Here is a 25,139-nt window from a genome sequence, read left to right on the forward strand (position 1 = left end):
TTGTTTTGTACTTTTATGTTAACTTTTTGATGTATGATATCCCATGTGATGTGACATCCAAGCCATAATGGCTTTGACCCTTTCCCATATTTTATGACTGTCATCTCTATATGTTTTTTTATGATTCGTGACGGTCAATATGACAGTCAGTAGCAGCAGAATATACAAACTGGATTGGTCAAGATGTCAAGCAATACTGGAATATGCATATCATTTTCAGGTAATACCTGTCGCTGTACGCGTGCGGTGTACATTTGAATCGAATGTAAATAGTAAACAGATTAATAAACAGTAGTTCACCGAACACACCAAGTAAGTTATGTTAAAAGTGTCATTGATTCAGTGTGTGTGTGTGTGTGTGTGTGTGTGTGTGTGTGTGTTTGAGCGCTCCGCCTCCTCATTAGTCACTACAGCTGCACCAAACACACACTGAGGCTGGAGTCGGTTCAACTCACTGCGCTATGGAACAAGACACCTTCATTTTCTCAATGACACGAGCAGGACGACAACGTATGAACTTTATTAACATCTCGTTGTGTGATATTATGACAAGAGAGTAACTGAACAAACAGGAGAAGGACTTAAACAGTCTCAGAGAACCGCCAGAGAACGCACGAGAGGTAAAGCTGCTCGTTTAACTGTTACTCTCATTATTATTAAGTGCAGCGTCTAAAGTTGTTTGGTTAATTAGTAGTCTCCTTATGAAGTAATGCGGTTTGTTTCTTTTTTATAAATCAGGTCATGTTTTATTTATAATTTAAGTGCAAAATGGCGGTTTTAATTATTTGTTGATACTGTAGTGTATTGTTTGTACACGCACTGTTATGAGTTTGTTTGTACATATACATATATGTTGTAATGATATGATATTATTGATATTATATAGAGCAGATACCATCACTGTAGCATGGTTCCACCACAAATATGTAAAGAATAGTAAGACCTGCTAACCTTTTCCATAAATTTGCATTAATGGACATCATTGGTGGCTTCTTTGTCCTCAGCAAATACTTTTTTTTTTGTTTGTTTTTTTTTCTTCAGAAATGTACTGCACGCTCCTAGAAAAGGCAAACATTAATATCTAAAAACAAACATTAACCTTGACTTGAAAGCATATTACATTAATGCTGTTTAAAGCATATTAGATTACCGCTGACCTGTTAGACGCAAGACAATGATCATGTTTTGGATGTGAACACTAACATGCCATATTTGAAGTGCCTTGAAATACCATGTAAATGTAGTAAAGTCAGTGAAATTGCATTAATATCATACTTGTACCATGTTGCCAACACAGTACCTTTTGTAAGGGCATTTATAAAGTGCATGAGGCGATAGATAGATAATTCTGAAAATTAGGTAATTATATTACATAGACAGCCTTGGGCTCTTCTGTCCAAACTATATATCAAATAATTTCCTAGTGAGCTGCTTATCTAGATAGCATTTTTGGACCGAGCAAACACCTGTCATATAAAGAAACATGTTTATTAAATATTTTTTCAAACCTCAGGGCTTTAAAAATATGTATCCATATTGACAGACAATAAAAGTGGAATGAATCAAGATGAGGGCACATCACGTCATTGTCTTCTGTTTGTGTTTCTGGAAAAGGTTTCCACGCTCTTCAGTTGTACTGGCTCAAAGGATGTTCATCTTCACGCTCTGCCTGTTCTTATGGTCCTGGCTGTCATCCATTCACGGTCTGGAGTTTCGCTATCATAACAGCAGGGAAATGGAGCAGTACTTGAAAGACATTAGCAGGAAGTTTCCTGATATCACACATCTACACAGTATTGGCCAGTCCGTTGAAGGTAAAGCAGCTGTGGTGCAGCATTAACCTGACAATATTTTCCTATTATCATCCGTGAGTTGAACTCTTCCTGTGTTCCTGCAGAAGAGCACACAGTGTTATACTGTTTGAGGGCAGGCATATGGTGGCAGACGCATGCAACAGGTTCAAACTTATTGCCTGGCTGTCCATCAGAGAGCTTATTGTGCAACAATTTTTTTTTTTTTTTTTTTTTTGAGTCTACAAACAGCAGCAGCAGTACAGTGAGCCAAATACAGCAGCGAGAGTGCTTCTGTAGGGGAAAAAACTAGGGGAGTTAATCTGTGTATTTATTTATACATGCATAAAACGGTTAGTTCTGGTTATATAATTTGATTGGCCTGATATACAGACTCTCACCACTGGGACTTCTCAGTGTTTATATTGTGTATGTTTGCGGGTTCAAGAAAGAGAATGTGTAGCTGTGTATTAAGACGCGGTCACACTAGACTTGTGAGCATGTGATTTTTATTTTATTTTATTTTTTATTTTATTTTTTTTGGTGTTTTATTTATTGGTTTTATTGGTTTCCAACGATAGCCGGGGTACATTAGGATAAGACAAAAAAAAAAAAAAGCAGCAATAAAGTTAAAGCAAAACATTAAAATGTTTACAGTAAATAATAATTTTAGAAGATATTAACACATTTTTGGACAAACAAATGAGTTATGACTTCCTGCTCTGTGTCGCCTTTTTTAATAACATGAATTTAACATATTACAAACAGATCGCTTTAAAGTTTGTATTCATTTAATGCATCTTATTGGTCACATGTGATTTATCGTTCTTCTACTGATCGCACACATAATGTGTTACGAATTCGGGGTTCACCAAAGTTTGGAACTTTTTTCATCTCCTTGAATGAAAGTCAGTGGAATGAAAAGTGTAGGATTTCCAGCTAATATTTCTGTAGGTTACACCCTCACAGCAGTAGGTTTTTGACCAGTTTTTTTTAGGTAAATCATTGAATTTGTTGATCTGACTTATTTGTAAGCTAATTCATTCGGGAGCACTGCTACAGCATGTTGCTTTGGAGATGTGCGTTTCATTGCACTCTGGCTTTTTTTTTTTTTAACTACTTTAGTTGATGGAACAAAAACGGGCTGGCAATAATGTCAATGTTGAAAAAACTTTTTGTAAGGATTGTGGAAAAGCAGTCTCATTTGTTATTGTGGTCTGAATAGACCTTAATCAGGTTAGTCAGACACCATATTGAAGAAAACACGGCTGTGAGGTCCTAACATTTCAAAACTGTTTTATGGAGTTTTTGTCTACTCTGTTTTGTTGTTTTCAGAAAGATTTTTTTGTCAGCTGAACAATCGGTATGTTGTTAAACAACATTACAATCCATTGAACGCACTGTACTTCTACCCCTCACAGCCTTGTTTTCATTCCTATCAAAAGTTAAATGGTTAAATACCCTAAGGCCATGTATCTCCAGCCAAATCAACAGCACTCTTGCTCGTGTGTTTTTCGATAAATATATTTGGGATTCATTTTTAATTTTCTATTGATGGATTTGTAAGCAGATGCCTTTTCCATTTTGTGAGTTGTTGTAAACTGACAGCTGTTTACGTGAACATTGACCTCAAAAATATTTGGTCCCTTGTGTGGTGTCTTAACATTTTGTTATCTAATGCAATGATGTTAAATAAACTAAGTGTCAATGAACCTTCCACATTTCACAAAAAAAAAAAGTGTGTTAGGTTTTAAATGATAAATCAACAGATGCTGTTCAAGATTAGGTCAAAAAGTATCCTTTCTGGTTGCGTAATATTATTGATTTATTTTAGTTTTTAATTACACCTATGGTTTAACTTCATCCATCCCCTGAAAACTAGTTCTGAGAAATGCTTTTGCTTCATTTGTTTGTTTATGAAGGACGTATATTTCATTCACTTAAGGTGTTGCTTAAATGTCCCAATACTGTTTAGGGCCATTTATAAAGCAATATTGGGAACTTCCATAGAAAATCTCATGGAGAATCTCTCACTGTCTGTGAAATTCACATCAGTATCTCTCTGAACGTGCTGGACTACCTAAAAATATTGTCTCCCCTTGAAGCGTCTTATGTAAAGGTGCCCAAGTCCATCTCCTCAGCCCTTTCAGTCCTGCTACATGTTGATCATAGTTGGTACACAAGTACTTACTGAGACTGAAGTACTTTCCAGTTTTATGTTGCAATTCCATAAGCATTTATGTATATTTAAACCACAATGCTATTAACCTTTGAAAGAGTGCATTTAGGTTTTAGGTAGATATACTTGTTCAAATTTGTTAAATCTGTTGTTCATATCTGAGAAAATTGTATTTTGTTAATTTAGTGATTTAGACAAAACATTTGATTAGGATCTTGGCCTCTGACTGAACTTCTCGTTTTGTAGTTTCTGAGCGCCAAATACCAAACCACTTGAAGTGTAGCAAAGCGGTTCATATCAGCTGCAAAATCCAGCGAGATAACACAACTCGCTTGAATAGACCTCACACTAGTTTCCCATGGTTCTACTCAGGTGTTTGGAAAGACCAGCCAGTTTTACTCTATTACCCCAACAAAAGGATCCAGGGTAGCTACAATGCTTTGCTTCAAAGGTCTTACTCTACGCCTATACGGTCATATTGAAAGAGCGTTTTGAAGCAGTCTGTATTGTCTGGGGATGTTTGAAAGGATAGTTTGCTCATCCCATTTGTTATTTAAAAGGGAAATCAGTGCAGCTAAAGATTTGCTGTTTTCCACAGTCGGTCAATCTGACAGAGTTAAACAGAGCTGGTAAATACTGCCCGCACAGGAGCACAATGCAGCTCCTGTGTTTAGAGATTGGTATAACAAATAAAGCTGACCTTTGATTTGCATGTGGGAAGCAGACAAGGCAGTACTTTTAACAGTGAAAGAAAGTGATTGTCAGGCATCCTTTTGATATTAAAGGTTAAGACTTTTTTTCTGATTTAATGTAGCTCATACTCATCCTGGTATTTGATTTTGCCTTTTTGAAGCATACATCTTTACCACTTTTAAATAAAAATGTTAGGCCAGAATGAGTGAATGAATACACGATGCTATTCAGAAGTGTGGGGTCAATTTTTTTTTTTGTAATAGGTTTGTTCAACCAAGGCTGTATTTATTTGTTTAAAAATACAGTAAAAACAGTAATATTAGGAAATACTTATTATACAATCGTGTTGATTGTTTGCAGAAGAAAATATTAATCTTACTGAATGGTAGTGTTTGTATATACACAACTGTAATTTGTTCAATATTTTTAATGCGTTTAAAGAACTAAATGACACGTGTATGATAGTCTTTCATATCTTAATTCCATCAAAATCTACCACGCTCTGTATTTCATATCCTGTGTTTTGCTCTTAATAAAGTAATTTTGTTGAGTTACTCTGGCCACCTAGCTCACAGCTATGGTGTTTAAGATTAGAGTGATAGAGTGATGGAGACATTGGCTTATCTTTGAAGGTTCTGCAAGTCTGTGACATTTTAACTTAATTCGGTAGGTGGATCAGGTTGCTCTTTTGGCTCAGCACAAAACCATCATTGAGTAGAACACATCCGCTGCCAAGTCTCTCTCCCTCTCTCCTCTCTCTCTCTTTTTCTTCATCTGATTTAGATGCTAATATCAAGCTGCACGTATTCTCTCAACCTCCGTTTCCATAAGTGTGGTCTTCCATATGCTTCTGACCAAATCTCGTTTTCTTCATCTCTAGACAAGCGGTGTGCCCCAAGGCTGACCCTTGGGCCCACTTTAGTTGATTAAAATCTCAAGTAAACCTCTGCTTCCCCAGTTAAAGATCAAATTCTACTAATGCAAGTAGTGGCCGTAGCTAATCCAAGGACAGGGTGGTACCATATCTTTTCATTTAGCTGATGGAGTCGCACTTCAAGAAAGCAACCCTTAATAAAGTTGTACACATCTCCTTCATCTCTTGGGAGCCTTTGTTACTGGCTGATTGTAAAGCCCATTTCTCCAATCACTTCAGACCTCAAGGAGATTGTGTAGCCATTGTACGCTCTTGCCCTGTCAGGCTAACCCCTTGTCCTAATCCCACTGTGTTGTCTATTTAAGGCCAGGAAATAAGAGACCCGAGCTGACTAGAGGTAATCTAGGACACCAGCTGCTTAGCCTGGAAGGCTGTCCTTGTTTGTTGACCGCCCCGTCTCGGCCTAATCAGTGTTACAGTTGCCCACTGGGGCAAGAACGGGAGGTGGGGGTGGGCTATGATTATCTCTGATGTAATATTATGTTTCATATGCTTGATTAGTTGGGCCTAATTAACTAAAGCTCTTCTATGGTGATTATCAACCCAGACAAATGCCAGTTGTCATTTGGCAACAGTGTCGGCTTAATCAAGATTACACTGCAGAAATCCTTTAATCATTCATAATTCTGCGCATTTTGTCTTGTTTGATAAACAGCAGTAATTGGATTTCAGATCTGTACGGAAATGCAAAAACAAACTTTGTTAATGGAAGAAATGGAATGGAGCAGTTTTTCAGCTGCTGTTAAAGTCACAATGAAACCGAAGTAGCGTCAGGTCTTTTCTTCCATATTGTGACATACATTGAAGTGTAATGGATTATTGAAGAAAATGTGGGGCGGGTACTGAGATGTAGGGAGGTCTGTTATGACTATTTTGGTTCAGTTATAACTTGATTGAGATCAAAACATAAAAAAAAAAAAAAAAAGAAACGTGCACAAATGAATTGCTCACAATAAGATATATATATATATGTAACAACAACATGCATTTAGAAAATAGACAGGGTGAAGTTTAATTTCATGCCGACTTTAAGCAGTCAAATTTAAATCCTATAAAAATCTATCCAAGGTCACACCTACTCTTTTGTTGCTTTGGAAATAATAGGCCAGGTGCGTTAATAGCAGGTCTGATTATTCCAGTATATTTGAGTGTATTCGACCAAAAGACCACTGACTTTGCTGATGACACGGACACTTGGCTGTAAATCTGCATTTTTCTGGAGGATGTGTGTGGAGAGGACTTGCTGTCGAAATATTGTCAAATCAGTGGAGACAATGCCAAAATAAGCTGTTCAAGTCCTATATAGATGGTATGTGTGAACATAGCAACATTGGCATGCACGTACAGGATGCTCTGACATACTGTAAGATGTCTGCTTTTTGGGTTGACCCATTCACAGAATTTGACACCTTTAGATTTGCAAGTAAATTATGAACTGAGACCTCTTGAACAACTGCATAAATTGTGTATTCAGTACCAAATTCTTCCTAAATTGTTCATACCTTTACTATATTTCCAGTTTCAGAGGCTGTTTTATGACATTCTGGTGTCGAATAATAGGTATGTTTTAACAAAAAAATGTATCCAGTAATTTTACAGGAATTGAATGTATATAAAAGTAGCTAATCTGTAGGAGATAGAGAACCTGACACTTTTTCTAACAGAGTGTCAACGAGACTAAAGAAACTATTGTGTACTTGGAGAGAGGCCCCTGTAGTGAGACTGAAAGGCTTCAAGTATCTCAAGGTCCACACCTTAGAGAACTTTACATGGACCACACACACACCCCACAGTTTACTTAGGGAGGCACAATAGTACCCCTACCTTTGGCGCCTGGGGATGTTCAGGATGGCCCACGATGATCTTTGTAAAGGTACACTATGGAAAGCATTCTACCAGGTAGATCGGCGGCAAGTTCCACACAGAAAAGTGCTAGAGTATTGTGGGTGCTTATCAGACCATTAAATTAAATTTTATGTTTTAAGATTAAAATTGAAAAGCTACATTTAAATTGTAATATTTAAATTTTGATCAAATTCACCCATGGAATTAAATTCAAAATAAAAGACAAACGGTTATCTGTCATGGTTTGGAAGACTTCATTTCCCTTTTTAAGCCCATCTTGATGATTTTTTATTTTATTTTTTTTATAGATGTCCTGAAGCAAGCATGCTTCAACTTGCACAATGAATATGAGATCTCCATATTCAGTAGTCCTCAGAGGCCGAGACAAGCAGACAGAGTGAATGAGCGCTAGACGTGAGATTACATGGGATTGGGTTGCCAGGTTCCTGGCCAAACTGTGCAAAAACATTATTTGAGTATCTGGTTAACTGAGAAAACAGAGAGACATTAATCATGTGACCGGCACAAGATCCACAGCACTTAATTCAGTTGCAAATGCACTGATTCACTTATTGAAACATTTGTTTGCAGTCGATTAACATTTACATTTTGTCTTTCTAGGAAGAGAACTCTGGGTATTAATACTGGGTCAACATCCCAGAGAACACACAACGGGCATCCCGGAATTCAAATACGTGGGCAACATGCACGGAAACGAGGTAATGCGGCTGTTTCGTTTGGTTATTTATTGCTAAATACGTTTGTTTTCACTAGGTCTTGTGTTGTAAGTAGGACCTTTTGCGCGAACAGGTTTCATATCACTGAACCGCTTCCAAAGAACTCAGTCTTGCATGTCTGTTTTCTTTAGATGGGGCTAAATTTGGAATTAGAGGCTTCTTTAAATAGATCCAACTCTGCGTTTGTTTAGTTTTGTTTCTTGTTTAGGCGAGAGGGGCCAGTGCTGGTCTGAAGGGGCGTATTTGGTAAGGGGTGTGTGGGAAAAGGGGTCTTTACACAAAAGCATTACAGTCCGAGGAACCGGCCGGGACGCCAATGAAGAGCAGTGGACTGTGACCTTCACTGGATAAAAAATTCCAAGGTGGGGTGTATAGGGGGATCTTTTCACCAATGTGCTCCGCCCCCATGCCTATTGTGAATTCAGTACTTCCTGTCTTTGTGAGGGGGGCTAAACTAAATTTGCTGAGGAGAAACTGTGGTTTGAATTGCTATTGGATGAATGGGCTGGGAGAGATTTTGGAGAGAAATTATTGGCTAAAATGTAAAAGTACTTAATTTACTTTATTTAAAAAAAAGTACTTGTATCACAGATTAATTTGCAGTGAAGACCATCCTCCTTTTATGAACATGTTTGTTTTATATCGTAAGTGGCACATCCCCTTTGGGGAACTTCGTCAAAAGAACTGAAAAAATTATTTCAGATAAGTTTCTTATCTGTTTGTTTAACTGAATAGCACATGAATTTTCCATCATGCTGCGTCTTTATCCATCAGGGAAAATATGAAACGCTTGGAATTTTAATGTGACATTGATATCACAAACGTAATAGAACAGAAGGCTATAATGGAACATTTTAGTCTGCGGTGTTCTGTTCCTTCGAATTAGTTTATTTTTCTTTTCCACGGTAACAATATTGAAAAGACAACAAGTACTGTACCCTTGTGATCAACTCTCCCAGTTTAATGAACATATTCCATAAATAATTCACTGTAATGTGATAAATCTGTCATTTTCCCAAATCCTCATCCAGTCTCTTTCCTGGTTTTTCATGGGTGCTTTTAAGAATGTTATTTAAAGGGGTCATGAACTGAGAAATCAAAATTCATTGATCTTTTGTTATACAAGAAGTCATTGTGCTATAAAAACATCCTGTGAGTTTCAGAACTTTCTCGTTAGTCTAAAATTTGCCAAAACGACAGTTGTAGAATCTGCCACTATATGAAGTAATAGTCTAGATAAACACACTCATCAACGCCTGCTTCTGCATCACTGCCTGTTTAGCCCCACCCACCGATTAGTGCACATAGTAGGTAAATGACAATTGCGGCAAAGGCAGGTCTACGCAGAAACCAAATTATAAACTTTATATGATGAACTTTATTTTTAATGAAGTGCCAGACCATGTCAGAAAGAACTTAGTCCTTTGTTCACTTTATTCTACCACAGATTTGTTTACAAAATAAGGCACAATTTGACACAGGATTTTCAGAAAAAGATAAAGATACCGACTACATTGGATCTGACAGTAATGCTGCAACACAAGTGTGAGTAACTGGTTTTATTACGTGATCACTATTGCTTTGTCTATCATTACAGATTGTTTGATATGTACCGAGTATGTGTCCTTTTTTTAACCTAAATCACAGCAGCGTCCATCTATGAAGGATGTAGGCTGTCAAACATACACAACTGTTAGCCATTTATAGCAGTGAGCGTTTACTTCTGAGTTTACAATCCGCCACACCTATTCAAAAAGAGTGTTTCGATGAAGGGGGTCAAAACAGGACCGAAAATAACCTATTACTTGTAAATTATGATGTTATTTTTGATGTATAAATCTTGATAACATTATAAGTGGACCCCTTATAAGTGGCGGTTCATGACCTCTTTAAACTTTATATTTGAGCTCAACGAATGGTGTAATTTTGGGGCAAAACACCCTGATTATCTGACTAAAGGTGGCACTAATCAGCTGAAATAAATGTTTGGGAATCAATCATTGGTGTGGTTTTCTAAGGCAAGTACTTCTGGGCTGTTTGGCCATTGAGCAACCATTCAAAATGCTTTAAAAACATGCTAAAGGAACATCTTAGAAACCACATAACCGCACCCTGGCAACCACTCACAACATCCTAAAAACTTGGTGGTCATTTTGCATACTTCTGCAGTATTTAAAAGAAAGCACAATGACTGAAATTATTTTAAGTTATTTTAGTAGTTCCGAAAAAACACTTCACCTTCAGGCGCTTTCATGTCTATTGGTACATCCGTAGCTACTGTACATTTCTTTAATGGCTTTTTAAATTTGGTCAGTCAAAGCATCGCTTGTCTGATGGCAGCTGCGGCTCCATCTAATTAGACAACATCCTGTCTGGACGTTTAAAGAGGACCACTGTTCAAATCACGCAAATGCAAGGAAGCCATATGAACATTCAGGATGGGAGGTGCGTTTCAAATGAACATGTAAACATTACTCAGATTAGCCACATAAACACTGACCATCAGCATCCACGAGTCATCTCACGGTGAGGTGTGCCAGACCTTTGATACACCACTAAAGTGCTCCTATGATGGTCCGAGTCTCTTAATGATCCCATAAGACAGAACATGATCCTATTGTGTAAACCTGAATGGCAAAAAGTCTCTTTAAACATTTGGCTAAAGCAAGCATACAGACGGTAAACACAGACAGGGCTAGTATGGATTACTGAGGGATGAAAGAGGAGAAGAGATGGGAATTATGCATTACATCAATGCAGTACTGAGAATAAAAGTAAATAATTACATTTACTTTTGGCCATTATTTATGAAATGCAAACAGAACAAACCAATATGTCGGAAACATTTTTGCGTCTTTTAATTTATTGCATCAATTTCTTCCTTGTATTCCTGTAGCTCAAGCATTAGCAACACCAAGGTTGTGTTTAATTATCAGTTTGATTTTTTTTTTTTTTTTTTTTTTTATCGAGGAATATTTTATTTATTTTAAGTACTATACGAAAAATAGTGGACATTGAGTGCACTGCATTTCTGAGCGTACAAACTATGAGCATTCAACAGCTTCAATAACCATAATGCTTTGTGAGGATTGAGGCAGATTAATTACTGTGCTTTGCCAGAAGATGCTGTCCACAGCAGAATCAGTTATGTTTATTTTAAATCAGTTTACTAAATCATGATTTGGGTCATTCTACAGAAACGTCCACTTTTCTGTCCCTAGACTTTAAAGAAATATCACAATTGAAATACACATTAGGGTTACAATTTTTTTTTTTTATATTTTAAAATGAAAATGTTATTTGAACAATTACACCTTCCTGAGCCATAAATGTGGCATTATTTTTTTTATTAATTATATAGAATTCCAAGTACCACAAAACTGCTCGTCCCTACAGCCATGCACAGCAGGAAAGTGCTTTATTTTGAGGTCAAAAACTGGATTTTCTACCATTTTAAAATACAAAAGTTTATTCATAACTATCAAATATATTATATAAATGGCATAATAAAACAAAATGCCAAAAAAATTATAAAATATATGAAAACAGTGGTCCCCTGGAGTTGTGTCACTGGTGTTACCGCTTAAGTCTTTTATTTTGGACATCACTCCACTTCCTCCTTCCTATTTTCTAAAGATCTATGAAAAAAGGCCCATGTTTAGTCCACTGTTTCTTTTCAGTTATGATACATTTTCTCATTTATCGCACGATTTCATATGAAGCTTTTAGTTGATGTCACTGGTGTGACCTATTTATTGTTAGGGAAATGTAAAAATATATAATACAAATGGATTAAACTACTTAATTTAGTGAGTATACCATGATTGACAACATGTGGCTTGATGCCTTGCAGCAGACATTTTGTAAAATGCATTTTTCATGAGAATTGTCACTAGTGTTACCTTCCTTATGGATAACACCAGTGACGATCAGTATATCAGGTCTAATGTATGTCACTGGTGTTACTGTCACTGGTGTTACTGTCACTGGTGTTACTGTCACTGGTGTTACTGTACTGTTTTTGTCTGTCACATTAAATAAATAAAACAATCTCCTTATTTCTTGCATTTTCATTATCTTTCTGTAACTCTGACTACATGTGCTGATTTTTTTTTTTTTTAGAAATATTTCATAACTTTTAATATTGCTAAAGAATGTAACACCAGTGACAAAAAAATGATACATGTGGTCTTGAAATAATTGCACAAAGCTAAAAAAAAAAAAATTAAGCTGCCATTTATATGTATTCATAAAGTCAAAAGGTAATCTAATAATGTGGTCTAAGTTTAAATGTAAAAAAAATTGAAAACATTTTGCCATACCAAAAGTGGACGTTTCTGTAGAATGACCCATTTATAACAGATTTCAAGATCATTTTGTTATTATTGAAGCTTACCAGATATTCTAAGCACAGTGGTAGAGTTGGAGAGAGGAAAAAATATGAGAGAAATGAGTCTGCAAGTTTCCTGCTGACATTTTGGAATACTCTAGGGTTTTTATGCTTTAACATCACAACTTGCGTAATAGAGTATCCTTGATTAGAATCATCTTTGGGAAATAACCATCTTTACAAGACTTACAAGAGAAAAAAAAAAATGCTTTTCTTGTATTGAGTAATTAGTTTGCATGTAAACCAATTAAACAGGTTATTTAAATACACTTTTTTGTAGTTATTAGATTGATGTGTGCATTTAAATGTGCCTAGATTTACTCACTGGATTTCATTTACTCCTGCACACCATATTAGTAGACTCATTTTGTAAAGATACAGCCTCTATGATATTCTGGTCTCTATGGCTTGGGTCTGTTTTTTTTAATTTACTCAAATTAAAGGTCCACTGTAGTGATTTGAAACACGCAGTGTTGTTCTGTGTGTTGACGTCATTTCAACTGAAACAGGAAGTCAGGGTGGGACATATCAGAGATTGTCTTAATATAGGGAGATGAGAGGGTCTATATTACTTACTATTGGAGAAAGTGTAACGGTCAACTTGGATCACGTGCCCCTTAATAACAATCAGATTACAGCCTTGACGTCATAGAATTTCAGTCAGAGATGTGCGACACTCAATCGCCGTTTACGGTACCATAGAAATGAATGGGAAGTGCTGTAAGCTGAATCACACCTGTCGCAAAAAGTCTGTGACTTCTCTTATAAAACAGCATTTTTTTCGTGGTAAACTCTTTAAAAAAAAAAAAAAAAAAAAAGTTCAATCCAAAATTTTTTAGTGTAAAATGTTGAAGATTAGCAGATAGGCTTTCGATTCATTAAATAAGCAGTTTCCTCTAAAAAGCTGTTTATGCAGAGTAGTGAAGCCTCTCCTCCATTGACATCCATTAAAAAAAAAAAAAGTCCTCTGGTCTCCTTTCCCATTTACTGCCAGAACGGAAGCGTTAGCTTTAGCCGTTACGCTTTTTCAGCTAATGGTTGCAGGCTTGCCTTCTAGTGGCTTTGGACATATCAAGCAGTCTAGCCCCCTTTTTAAAATGGCTAATAGCGTTTCGTTTATATCACAGTTACAGTTGGGATCAGAGCCACTGAGCTCAGTAAAGCCGCATATGACAGCCACAATCTCATATTGCTATAAAATATAGCATTCTGTGTAAAATTCAAATGGGTCCATTTAAGTTTTATGATCTGCACCGACTCCTGCATATTATCAAAGACTATAGAATGCCCAAGATGTGTCACTCGTATAGTTTTGAATGGGGAGAAATGCAACAGTCAATATGGCCGCTCAATCTCAGGAAGCCCCGCCTTCTGAATGAAAGAGCCAATTGCTAATCAGTAAAGTCAGCGTGTCACTGCAGTTAGAAGTCCCGGTTGCTATAGAAACAATCAGTGTTCTGAGACGTGCGCTAAGGTCTGCACATGCGCACTGGCTGATCTAGCCTGAGAAATAAGCTTTTTATAACGCTATTTGAGCAAAAAAAAACAATGATACAGTTGTCAGATTTCTTTGATTTCAAATATGAAATTTAATCTTAAGCTTAGTGAACAGTTTTGGTGAATTTGATGTTTCCCCATTCAAAGCGATAGGAGCTGCACTTGCATGCCCAAGAGGCGTTTCAAAGATGGCCGCTGAGTGACATGACTTGTCTTAATGAGACTTTCAATATTTAAGAGCAATTTATTTAAAGTTATTTACAAAAATTTATTTATTTTTTTTCTCAAATCCAGTTTTATCAGTTAGATGCTGTCTTTTATCCAGTGTGTTTGAGTTTGTTAAACCCTGCGCTGCAAACACCTCTTAATCACACAGAATAATGGAAGTGGGCATTTTTAATTAATTATTTTTGTGACCGTGGCTTTGAATGGTTATGTAATCGTGGCATCCATAATCGCAATTAGAAATGTGTATGTAATATAGCACAATTAATTATTGCATAATATATAATTGCACTTTTTTTTTTTTTTTTTAATATAAATAGTTTACTGTTTTTCTGCTAATTTTATTTTTTTTCCTTCTGGTAAATATTCCTTTTAAAAATAATGTTCTAATAATAATTGTAGTGGTATCATTACTTTAAGTAATATATTTCTATCACAGTTTCTTCAAATTACACCAAACTTTTATTTTGATGGGTTGCTGCAAGACCTTGAAGGTTTTTGTTTGTATATATGTTAATTTTTCTCCAAAGAAACCGTAAAATACTCATGAACTGACTCTCAGAAAACGGTGCAACTGAAAACACCATGAGCGTCACACGAGCTTCAATATATGTGTAGTAAACGAAACGGTGTGTCTACACCATTCATTCACATGAGAAATGGAATATGCAGGTTTCATATTTAAATAGTATTTTGTGGCTTAATATTCTAGTCTATATCGCATTTTGATTTAATTCTGATCTACTTTTGATTTATCCATGTAAAATTATTTAATTGGATTCCGTAATTCCGTCCACTTTTTCTGCATCGCGGAAATCACAGGGCCCTATTTAATGCAGGTCTAATGGATTTTTCAATCTTTTTGACCACCAAGTGTAAATCATAAATTTGTTTAAAGTACCATTTCTCAAAAAGCCACACCATTTAAGGTTTCATTTAGACATGCGGTTTCACTTACTACACGCATACTGAAGCACGTGTGACACTTGCGGTGTTTTATTCATGTCTTTAGCATAATTTAATATCAAGTAAAGGAACTGTAGTAATAGTGATGCTTGCAATTAGTACAGAATGCTTACTTGTGCTAGCATCTTGGGTATTGTGTAAATTCAGCATTATTTTGCATTTAAAAAAAAAAACTGATTGCGTTATGTAACCAGAGGCATGCACAGAAAGTTGAAGTCCAGTGAATGTGTCAGATGACCTTTGGCCGTAAAATCAGTGCAGTGTGACTGACTTGTCTTTTTCCAGCTCTGGTTTTACTTCTATCTTAAATTATTCCTCTGCACGCTGCTCCAGCCAGACCAGACCCAGCCCACCGGCTGCATGAAAGCACGATTGTGAATATACAGAGCGCTCCGAGTCCGACCGGACGTTTTCAACAGTGGCTCCCTTTTTTCTGCTCTCTCTCTCTCACACTCTTGATTTGACCCTCAATCTTATTTAAGGATTGTAAAAATTTTAAGGGAGTTATGACGTGCCAGAGTTTGGGTGGTCTTGACAAGAAGCTGGGGGTATAGTGTGTATCTGTTTATCTAGGACAATTCTCCTGTTGTCTACGTGCCAACTGAGAGACACGGGCTGCACACGAATGCCAACTTAAACAAGCAGCCCACGTGCCTCAGGAATCAGAAATAGATCCATAAATATTCTCCTCTTGTTTAGTTATTTAATTAACTACAGCTTTTATAGGCTTGTCAGTGAAGTTAATGTTTTTCTAGACTCACAACTCCAGATTTTTTTACCATCAGTATTCCGCATAAGTCTGGTCATTTTCATATTCACCTGATATCTTTAATCTGTTTTTTAAAAATCTTTAAAACATCCAATAATAGGCATTTCCATGTTATTAAATGGCGTTACACTTTTGTAAGATTTTCTCAAATGCTTTGTGCGCAGTATTAATGCAGACAGTCAGTCAGCAGTCTAAAATAAAAAGTTTCATATTTCACAATCACTTCAACAAAACATTTCACAACATAAAAGGATAGATGTCCGGAATCTACAGCGCTCAGCCAGATAAACTCACAGCAGCTTAGTATGACAGCAAATCATGTTTGAATGTGAATGCCTTAAATTATTCAGCCTTAGTCCTCTACCATTTCCTCTCACAGGTGTTTTGTTTCACCAACAAGTGTAAGCTTGGCCTTATGTTTTGGTGTCAGCATCAGGGCGCCGTATGAAGATCGTGTTTTTTCTGGCCTGGTGTTGGGCCCTGTGATCACGTCTGGAGCACTGAGGGAGACTGAGTGTGTGCCATTTGTGTTGGTGTGGATCTTTTGAAGAGGAAATGGGTCTTCCCAAAGTTCGCCGTTTTCCCTTACAATAGATGAACACCATGTAAATTGTATGTTAAAGAAAAACCAAACCACATCAATAAAGTTTCAGCCACTTCAATGAACTTTGTAAGCGGAATGTAATGACACATCAACATATAACCGCTAAATAAAGCAATTTGCAGTAATGTAAACTATAAAATGACAAGTACAATGTTTAAGAATGTCAATGAGACGTTACGGTTTCCCCAGAACAGTATAATTGATGCTGAAACAGATGTTTGTTCTGAGATGAGTCAGTGAGTAAGTGTTGATGGAGACAGGAAGAGCTAGAGGACTCAATATATCGTCATCAGTGGACATTAAGTTCTTGGTTTACAGAATTTGCTTGGAGATCTTATGGAGCAAGTGTTTCGTTCGTATGGACTTGAAATCCAAATCAACCGATGAAGGAACAGGAAAAACTGAAAAGAAGATCGTTAAATCATAGTATCCCACAAATTTCCTCAAATAAAACCATTAAAAAGATGAAGAACATTGTCATGTCAGTAGAAATGTAAGCGGAAATAGCCTAGTTGATAGAAATCTAATCATGGACAGCTGTAAGCTTTTTCTAGTCATATGCAGATCATTTTTAAGGGTAGAACATAAATTAAAAGAATTAAAGAGAAAATAAAGAATTAATTATACTTATTTATAATTATAAATATTTTTTTGAAATTTATGCATTTTATTTACTAATTTATTCTTATTTACCTATTGAACTAATTTATTATACACTATTAGAAATATAATTTTTATTTGTATATACATTGGCATGTTTTTCTTTGTGGGTGTCTGTTTTTATGAGTGAGATTGTTACAAGGTGTTCTCACACTGATGAGCTGATGTCTGCTGTGGTCTGTTTCAGCTGTCACAGATAACAGTAATCATACACTCTGTTGGACCCAGAGTGCAACACTCCAGGACAGAACGTTTAACCCATAACTCTACTGGTTTGTACTTGTGCTTCATAATCACAGGTCTCACGGTGTCGCTGTGTGTGTGTGAGAGACGTGCACTTTAACCTCACTAAGTCTCACTAAGATATAGTTTCCATGAAAAAGGTTGTCCTCGGGACAAATGGAGGCTGTCGTTTCTCAGAAAGAGTACACAGACATCCACACCAGACCGATACTATCTGTAGTCTCAATGCTTGCCATGGTGTCTTACAGTATATGAGCGCCTCGGGCTTCAGGTTCTGTGAGTAGTTTTTGGTATAGCTGATCCTGTAAGATGTGACTAGCAGTGCAAACACTCCACACCACATCAAAGTGCCCCTGATGGCCTGTGACGTCCAGAAGAGACCACAATGATGTAGCATGAATGATCCATTCAGTGATGTCTTTCTTGGAAAGGAACAGTTCATTTCCTGCTGAGGATACTGGCACATGTCTTTTAAGCATGACAAATACTAATGTAAAGTTTATTAGGCAAGAAAGGTGTTTGTTGTAGTGAATTTCAGCTGGACAGTTAATAAAATGGATAATTTTGACTGCCAAGTCCTAAACTTAAATCTTAATTTGAGTTTTGTCCTAAGTAGCTTCAACCGTGATTGATAAGGCATTTACTCAGTTACTTGATTTCCATTTTGTTGTGCATTCTGGGTAACCACAGCGTAATCTCAGTGGTCTGTAAGGACCACCCATTGGCCCAACAGCAGAATTCAATGGCGTAGGCGAAGGTAAAATGCATGTAGGTCTTTCACTTGCGCTTCTGCAAAGCTCACTTAATTTATCAAGATTTAGTGTCAATTTGACTCGAGCTCCGTGTTTAATCTGACTCCAATTTCAAGTTGATTTGAGATTTTCCCCCATCAGTGTCAAAAAATTACTTGTCACTGGTAAGTTTGGATGCCCTAAAATGTAATTTAATTTGTTTTACTTTAATAAATTACAAAAATAAAACCAATAAAATATATAACTCTTTTTGTGTGCGTGTATGTATATGTGTGTGTGTATGTGTGTGTATATATATATTAGTGTTGTCACGGTACCAAAATTTCAGTATTCGGTACCGATACCAGTCAAAATCCACGGTTCTCGGTACCAATTTCGGTACCACATGCTAATTAAAAAAAACACACTATTTTTAATAAAGTCAAACAAAAATAAAAATGTACAAAAATCAATGCCATTCTTTATACTTTATTTAAATTGTGTTTCAAGTTTTTCCACAAGTAATAAAAGTATGAAAAACATTAAACAAGTTTCACCCAAATTTAATTTGTCTTTTAATTAATTAAATTTAAACACATTGCATTGTTTTGGTAAATAAAGGGGATTTACTATTAAAATTAAACTATGGAAGAAATATTGTGACTTCTTTAAAAAGATAAAAATTAAAAAATAAATTAAAAAAAATTATATATATGTAAAATTATATTTCTGGCACAATGTCTTTAAGATGAACTTTTATTTTGACGGGTTGCCGTGAATACCTTTACATTTCTGTGTAGCTATATGATATGACGCTGGTTTTACTCAATGAAACGGTAAAATGCTCGCGAGGGGACTCTGAGCAGTTCTGTAGATGTTATGTATTTATGTCCTCATTGAGACGGCAGATGATGAATCACCGCGAGCATCAGGCGCGCTTCAGTGTATGTAGTAAAAAAAAGAAAAAAACCGCGCGTCTCTGCCATTCATTCACTCACACAGAGACTCGCAGAACATGCGGGATTCATATTTGAATCGACTTTTGCAGCTTAATATTTACAGATACCAGTCCACGTCGCGATTTGATTTAAGTGCAATGACCTACTTTTGATTAATTCATCCAAACTTTGACAAACTCCGTGACATTCCGTGCTAAACTGTAAATTCCGTTTTTATAACTGGATTCCGAGATTCCGTCCGCATTTTCTGCATCGCGGAAATAATCGGGCCGTACGCGTCAAGAACCGGGTTGACCGGGTACTCGGTACCACCGGTACTTAAAAAAACCTGGTACCGTGACGTTTTCACTTTTTTAGTACCGACTTGGTACCGAAGTACCGGGTCTTTTGACAACACTAATATATATATATATATGTATATGTATGTATGTGTGTATGTGTATGTATATGTGTGTGTGTGTGTGTGTGTGTGTGTGTGTATATATACATTATTTATTTTAATGAACATGGCTGTTATCATACTGCTTTTTTCAGTTGCTTATTAAAAACAAACCACTAAAGGCCGTGCATTACAGTAAGTTTACCATGGTTTGTTTTTGACTGTATTTGTTTTTCTGTGTTCAGGCTGTGGGCCGAGTGTTACTGCTTCAGTTGATCGATTATCTGACCAGTCGTTATCTGAATGATCCGCTGGTGACACATTTGTTGAACAGCAGTCGTGTGCACATCCTGCCGTCCATGAACCCGGACGGCTTTGAGTCCTCTGCCCGGGAATGCACGTATACAATAGGCCGGTAAGTGTGAGAGAGATGCTAAAGCTATATGAACTTTTTATTTTAACTAAGTTTAACATGGGTATATGTTTAAAATCTGGATATAAGAAACGACAAATGAGCCATCAACATTATGTCCTTAACTTGTTTACAGGGATAGGTCACATGGTTTTCCATTCTCTGTGCAACACAAAAAGACGAATGTTGAAACATGTACTGGCCACTACCTTGTGATGCTTCTAGTCTCAGGCCTACTAGGGACAATGTGGTGTACAGTTTCATTCTGAGTGGACTGGGTAGAGTTTAACGTTAACGTTTGTACATTGAATAAAAAGAGAATCAGTTTTTCCATAATCACCCTTTAAAGAGTCATATGATGTTGCTAAAAAGTACATTTGGTGTAATGCAATGGGTTTGTGCGGTTTAAGGTTCAAAAAACACATTTTCCACATACTGTACCTTTAATGTTGCTCCTCTATGCTCCGCCTTTCTGAAACGCGTCGATTTTTACAAAGGTCATCGTTCTGAGAAGCAAGGCGTGCTCTGATTGGCCAGCTATCCAGTGCGTTGTGATTGGCCGAATACCTCAAGCATGAGATGGAAATGTTATGCCCCTTACCATACGGTGATGCCGTGTCCTGGCACGACGACAAAAAAATAAAACCCATTATAAACTAGGCATTTGTTGCATTCAGTGGGGACATGATTACTCATAATGACTTATACTGTCTTTTTACGCACTGCGTTGCATCGCGCCATGTAAACATCACCATGTCTGCATTTGTGACCGGAGAAACGACAAACAAGCACTACTCTACACCGCTCAAAACTCGCGTTTGAATCGTCAGTGGCAAATTCTTTAAATAAGAAAACATACTTACAGGCTGTGAGTCAGAAGCGGCAGACTGTCCTTGCAAAGTTGGAATTGCCCCACTTTACAGCGTGGTCAAGTTTTAACTTTTATAAAGAGTATCTCTTTGGTTTTGAGACTTTATTCTTTACAACTTCAGGGATCTTATATATGCACAAACAGCTTGTAACACTCCAAAGAGAAAGGAGAACTTGAAATCGCATCATATGACCCCTTTAACATCCAGATGAACAAAATAATTTATTTCAAAAGCTGAATTCATTTTGCTGCAAGGAATTCAGAACAGTTTATTTCCAAGTTGTCGGAGCCTGTAATGGTCTGCCCAGAGAAATCATGTCTCAGATGAGACGTTTAGAGATACAGCACACTTTCCCCACAAATCATCCAAAACCTTGCTGATAAGCAGGATACAAAAGCCGAAAACACGTCTTATCTGGCATGAGGGATCTTACTCACACATACAGACGCACAAAGATAAACATCCATTATAGCAAACAGACTGAAACTCAAACTGTGAGACCCACAGACTCCCAAACAGTGGTACACAGTTTTCCTGGAGGAAAGGGGTGTCATAAGCCCTGAAGCAATGGAAAATAACTTCCTTGGTCTGTCGCCACAACCTGCTGATAAACAAAAATGTACCCATGTGGAAAAAATGGTGAAATCTGCAATCGGAAGATATGAAATCCCCTATCTGGATCACTGAGTTTCATTCATCCCTGTGGATGCAACAATGCGGCTTTTGACCAGACTGTGCCAACTAGACGACAAAATGCTGTACTCTGTATCACTTAGGTGTCTTCTGATTTTAATGATAACAATCAAAGACAAGTCAGCACCTTATGTTCTTTTTTTTTGTTTTTGTTTGGAGAAACTAGATGTAGATGGGTTGAATAGAAGCAAGTTGTGGGATTTACCATTGGGTGATCACTCCGTATGATTAGAAATAAAGCGAACTTAACCCTTGAATGCATGAATGTTTTGCTACTTATATTACGTAACCGGGTTTTAGTGTACAATGAAAAAACATTTGTGAAAATTGTTAAACGGACAAACGTTATCGGTTTTTGCAAATTAACTCTTCATTTTCTTTTAGCTACTGGCAGGTGTTTTGATTTGTTCTCGAGAGAAAAGGGTAGATGTCTATGGAAGCCTGTTTATGCCACTGAACAAAAAATAAAAAAGGTAATTGTGACTTTGGTCACACTTTATATTAGGTGGCCTTAACTACTATGTACTTACATCAAAAAATAAGTACAATGTACTTATTGTGTTTATATTGTATTGCAAAACACTTTTGCTGCTATTGAGGTGGGATACGGGTAAGGTTAGGGACAGGTTTGGTGGTATGAGTAGGTTTAAGGGTGGGTTTAGGTGTAAGGGATGGGTCAACGGTGTAATTATAAATGTAATTACAGAAATTAATTACAGATTTAACTACATATAGGTATTTTTAAAATGATAAGTACAATGTAAAAACATGTATGTACACAATAAGTGCAATGTACCGAATGATTAATTTAAATGTAAGTACATAGTAGTTAAAGCCACCTAATATAAAGTGGGACTCAGAATTGCGTCATATAACTCGCATTTGCAAGTTTACAAAGTCCAGTTCTGAGGAGGAAAAAAGACTGTTCTCAGAATTGCAAGTTTAGATCTTGCAATTCTGATTTCATTTCTCACAATTGTGAGTTTATATCTTACTATTTTGAGAAAAAAGATGAGATGTGATCTCGGAATTGTGAAGCGGGAAAAAAGTCAGAATTTTGAGGGAAAATTGCAATTTCTTTTTTTTTATTTTTTTTTTTTTATTCAGTGGCAGAAATGGGCTTCCATAGATATCAGCTCTGTTCTTAATCCTAGTGTTCAGTGATATTTTAGAAGTGATTTATTTATGAGGTGTTTGATTCAGTTCAATAAATGAAGGTCGTCTCAGACAGCAACCTTTTTGCTCTCTAAAACTGCAAGTTAAGTTCATGTCTATGCGCACTCTCTAGTATGTTTGGTGTCAAATGTGTATTTATTGTAGTTATTGTTTTGTGAGGGAGTTGAGGATACCTAGCAATGCCAACTTTAAACCTGTGATGATCCTTGAGAAGAACCCCTTCTTAAAATATAAAGGAAAATATCATTGTTCTAAAGCCAAATCAAATGGTTAATCAAGTTAACACACATTGTTCCCTACATTGTCCAAAAAAAATAAAAAATGAATAGAACAGCTTGTCACTGCGGCAGTACTCTTAAAGGGACTAATTTTTCACCTTAACTACTAGTGATGGGACGCCTGGTTCCTTCGGTGAACTGGTTCTTTCGAACAGTGCGTTTCATTTTAAAAAAAAAATGATTCACCTGTTCTTTTACGTTGTCACGTGATGGCATCAATTCTATCATCCTGGTGGATGAAAATGCACTCAAACACACACACTCATTTTTAATTATAACTTTAATCATCATCATCATCTTGGGTTTCATTAATGTTTTGCATGTGCACACAATACAGGTACTGATGTGCAAATGTGTTTTACATGTTTTATTTATTAAATAAACTTACTTCACCAAATGCGCCCCCTCGTTCAAGTTTGACAGTTTTATAAACCATTCATTGACTCCTATCTTTACAATAATACAGCGATAAGACGGTAATTAAGTCAAACATTTAAGTTTTTTGTTATACTTTCTGATGTTTCTGAATACAAAAGAAACCTGCATGACTATTGGGCACGTCCAAATGGGAGTAATTTTAGTTACTTGTGAATCATGAACTGGGCATCATTATCTACCTCTAAAATGTGTATATTACTACCTTAAAGTAGATTGATGGATAAGTTTTTATTTATTTTCATCAAGCCTTGTTTATTTGCAGTGTCGACAGCGTGTGTGATGAGATGGATGTGTGTATATATAGATATAGATAGAGAGATAGATAGAGAGATAGATAGAGAGAGAGATAGATAGAGATAGATAGAGAGAGATAGATAGAGAGATAGATAGAGAGATAGATAGAGAGATAGATAGAGAGATAGATAGAGAGATAGATAGAGAGATATATATATCTAGATATAGACAGACACATATATATATAGACAGACACATATATATATAGACATACACATACATATGGTCCCATCAGGTTAACATGACAGTCACGACTCGTGCAGCTGTAAGCTTTTCTTTTTTCACTCACGAACACAACACACACATAACATGACACATTTCATGGCACACTCGTTTTATGCGTTTTTGGCGCCACCTATTATTGTGGGTGTATTATTGACATGTCAAAGTCTAGAGTAGACCCTGAATATAAGACGGCTGTGTTTATTTCCAAGAAAAAAAACATTGTCTAATATTCGGGTCAATACGGTAAATGAACCAAGTGTGCTCTGTCTCAGTGTTATCTGCACCAAGGTTATTTGTCAGCAAAATTCAACAGAATTTTGCATCATCCAGCAGAATTTTGCTGACAAATAACCTGGGACTTTTGACCGCACTGGGGATTTATTTTTTAAACTACAGATCAAACTTCTGCACTTTTGCATTCCCGCCTCCACACAGGGGTAGATAGGCAAGTTTTATTAGAAATTTATTAGTCTCCATTAGTGTTAAATTGCCTCTTGAAACTTTTGCAGTTAACAAGTTATGAAGATGTCCCTTTTGAGGTTACCACACCAATGACAAGATGTTCTACCTGAGTTTCTAACTGTTACAAGAATGTTTCAATTCATTACTTGTGTAACACAATGCATACATATATGAATAATACGCATAAATATTGTTTCAAAGCAACTATATTGCATTAAAATCACACTTAATTCTGTTTTTAAACACCTGTCGGAAATCATAGGTGATTGAGTTGTCAATTGTGGTAAATGTTACATTGTTATATTGCGATCTGTGAGCCACAGAGGTTGATAGTGAAGTGATAAAATTGAGCTCAACGTTATACAAAAGAGCAGTCGCACAGAGTGAAGTCCTGTTAGAACAACTGCCAACTGACAGCACAGCGACTTGGCAACCTGCCACAATTAAACCTCTGTAAGTGTGAATGCACATTTAAAAAGTAGCTGCCTTTTATAGGCATTTGACAGTGAAGCAACCCACTAGGTTTTGCAACAGAGGCTGTGTGAGACAAGTTCAGTCATATGTCCAACTCTGTAAGTCCCAATATTTTGGAGACACACCAGACCTCATCTAATACCGTAGAAGCCACATCCTTGAATACAAACCGTCCCGCTCCTGGAGCCTGAGACCACATAAGCGCTCCTGCTCA

The 25,139-nt window shown here is 36.6% G+C and overlaps 1 protein-coding gene across 1 annotated transcript in view; it reads left to right on the forward strand.

Moving 5' to 3' along the window:
- The first annotated feature begins 394 nt into the window (after positions 1-394).
- cpm (carboxypeptidase M) overlaps positions 395-25,139 on the forward strand; it is a 46,573-nt gene continuing 21,828 nt past the window's right edge. Inside the window, exons 1-4 of the mRNA XM_058774081.1 lie at positions 395-620; positions 1,615-1,814; positions 8,063-8,160; positions 19,847-20,016. Coding sequence (XP_058630064.1) covers positions 1,649-1,814; positions 8,063-8,160; positions 19,847-20,016 — 434 coding nt within the window. The 5' untranslated portion in view covers positions 395-620; positions 1,615-1,648. The remainder of the gene's footprint in view (positions 621-1,614; positions 1,815-8,062; positions 8,161-19,846; positions 20,017-25,139) is intronic.

This window comes from Onychostoma macrolepis, chromosome 04 (genome assembly GCF_012432095.1).
Source record: "Onychostoma macrolepis isolate SWU-2019 chromosome 04, ASM1243209v1, whole genome shotgun sequence".
In the NCBI taxonomy this organism is placed as follows: domain Eukaryota; kingdom Metazoa; phylum Chordata; class Actinopteri; order Cypriniformes; family Cyprinidae; genus Onychostoma; species Onychostoma macrolepis.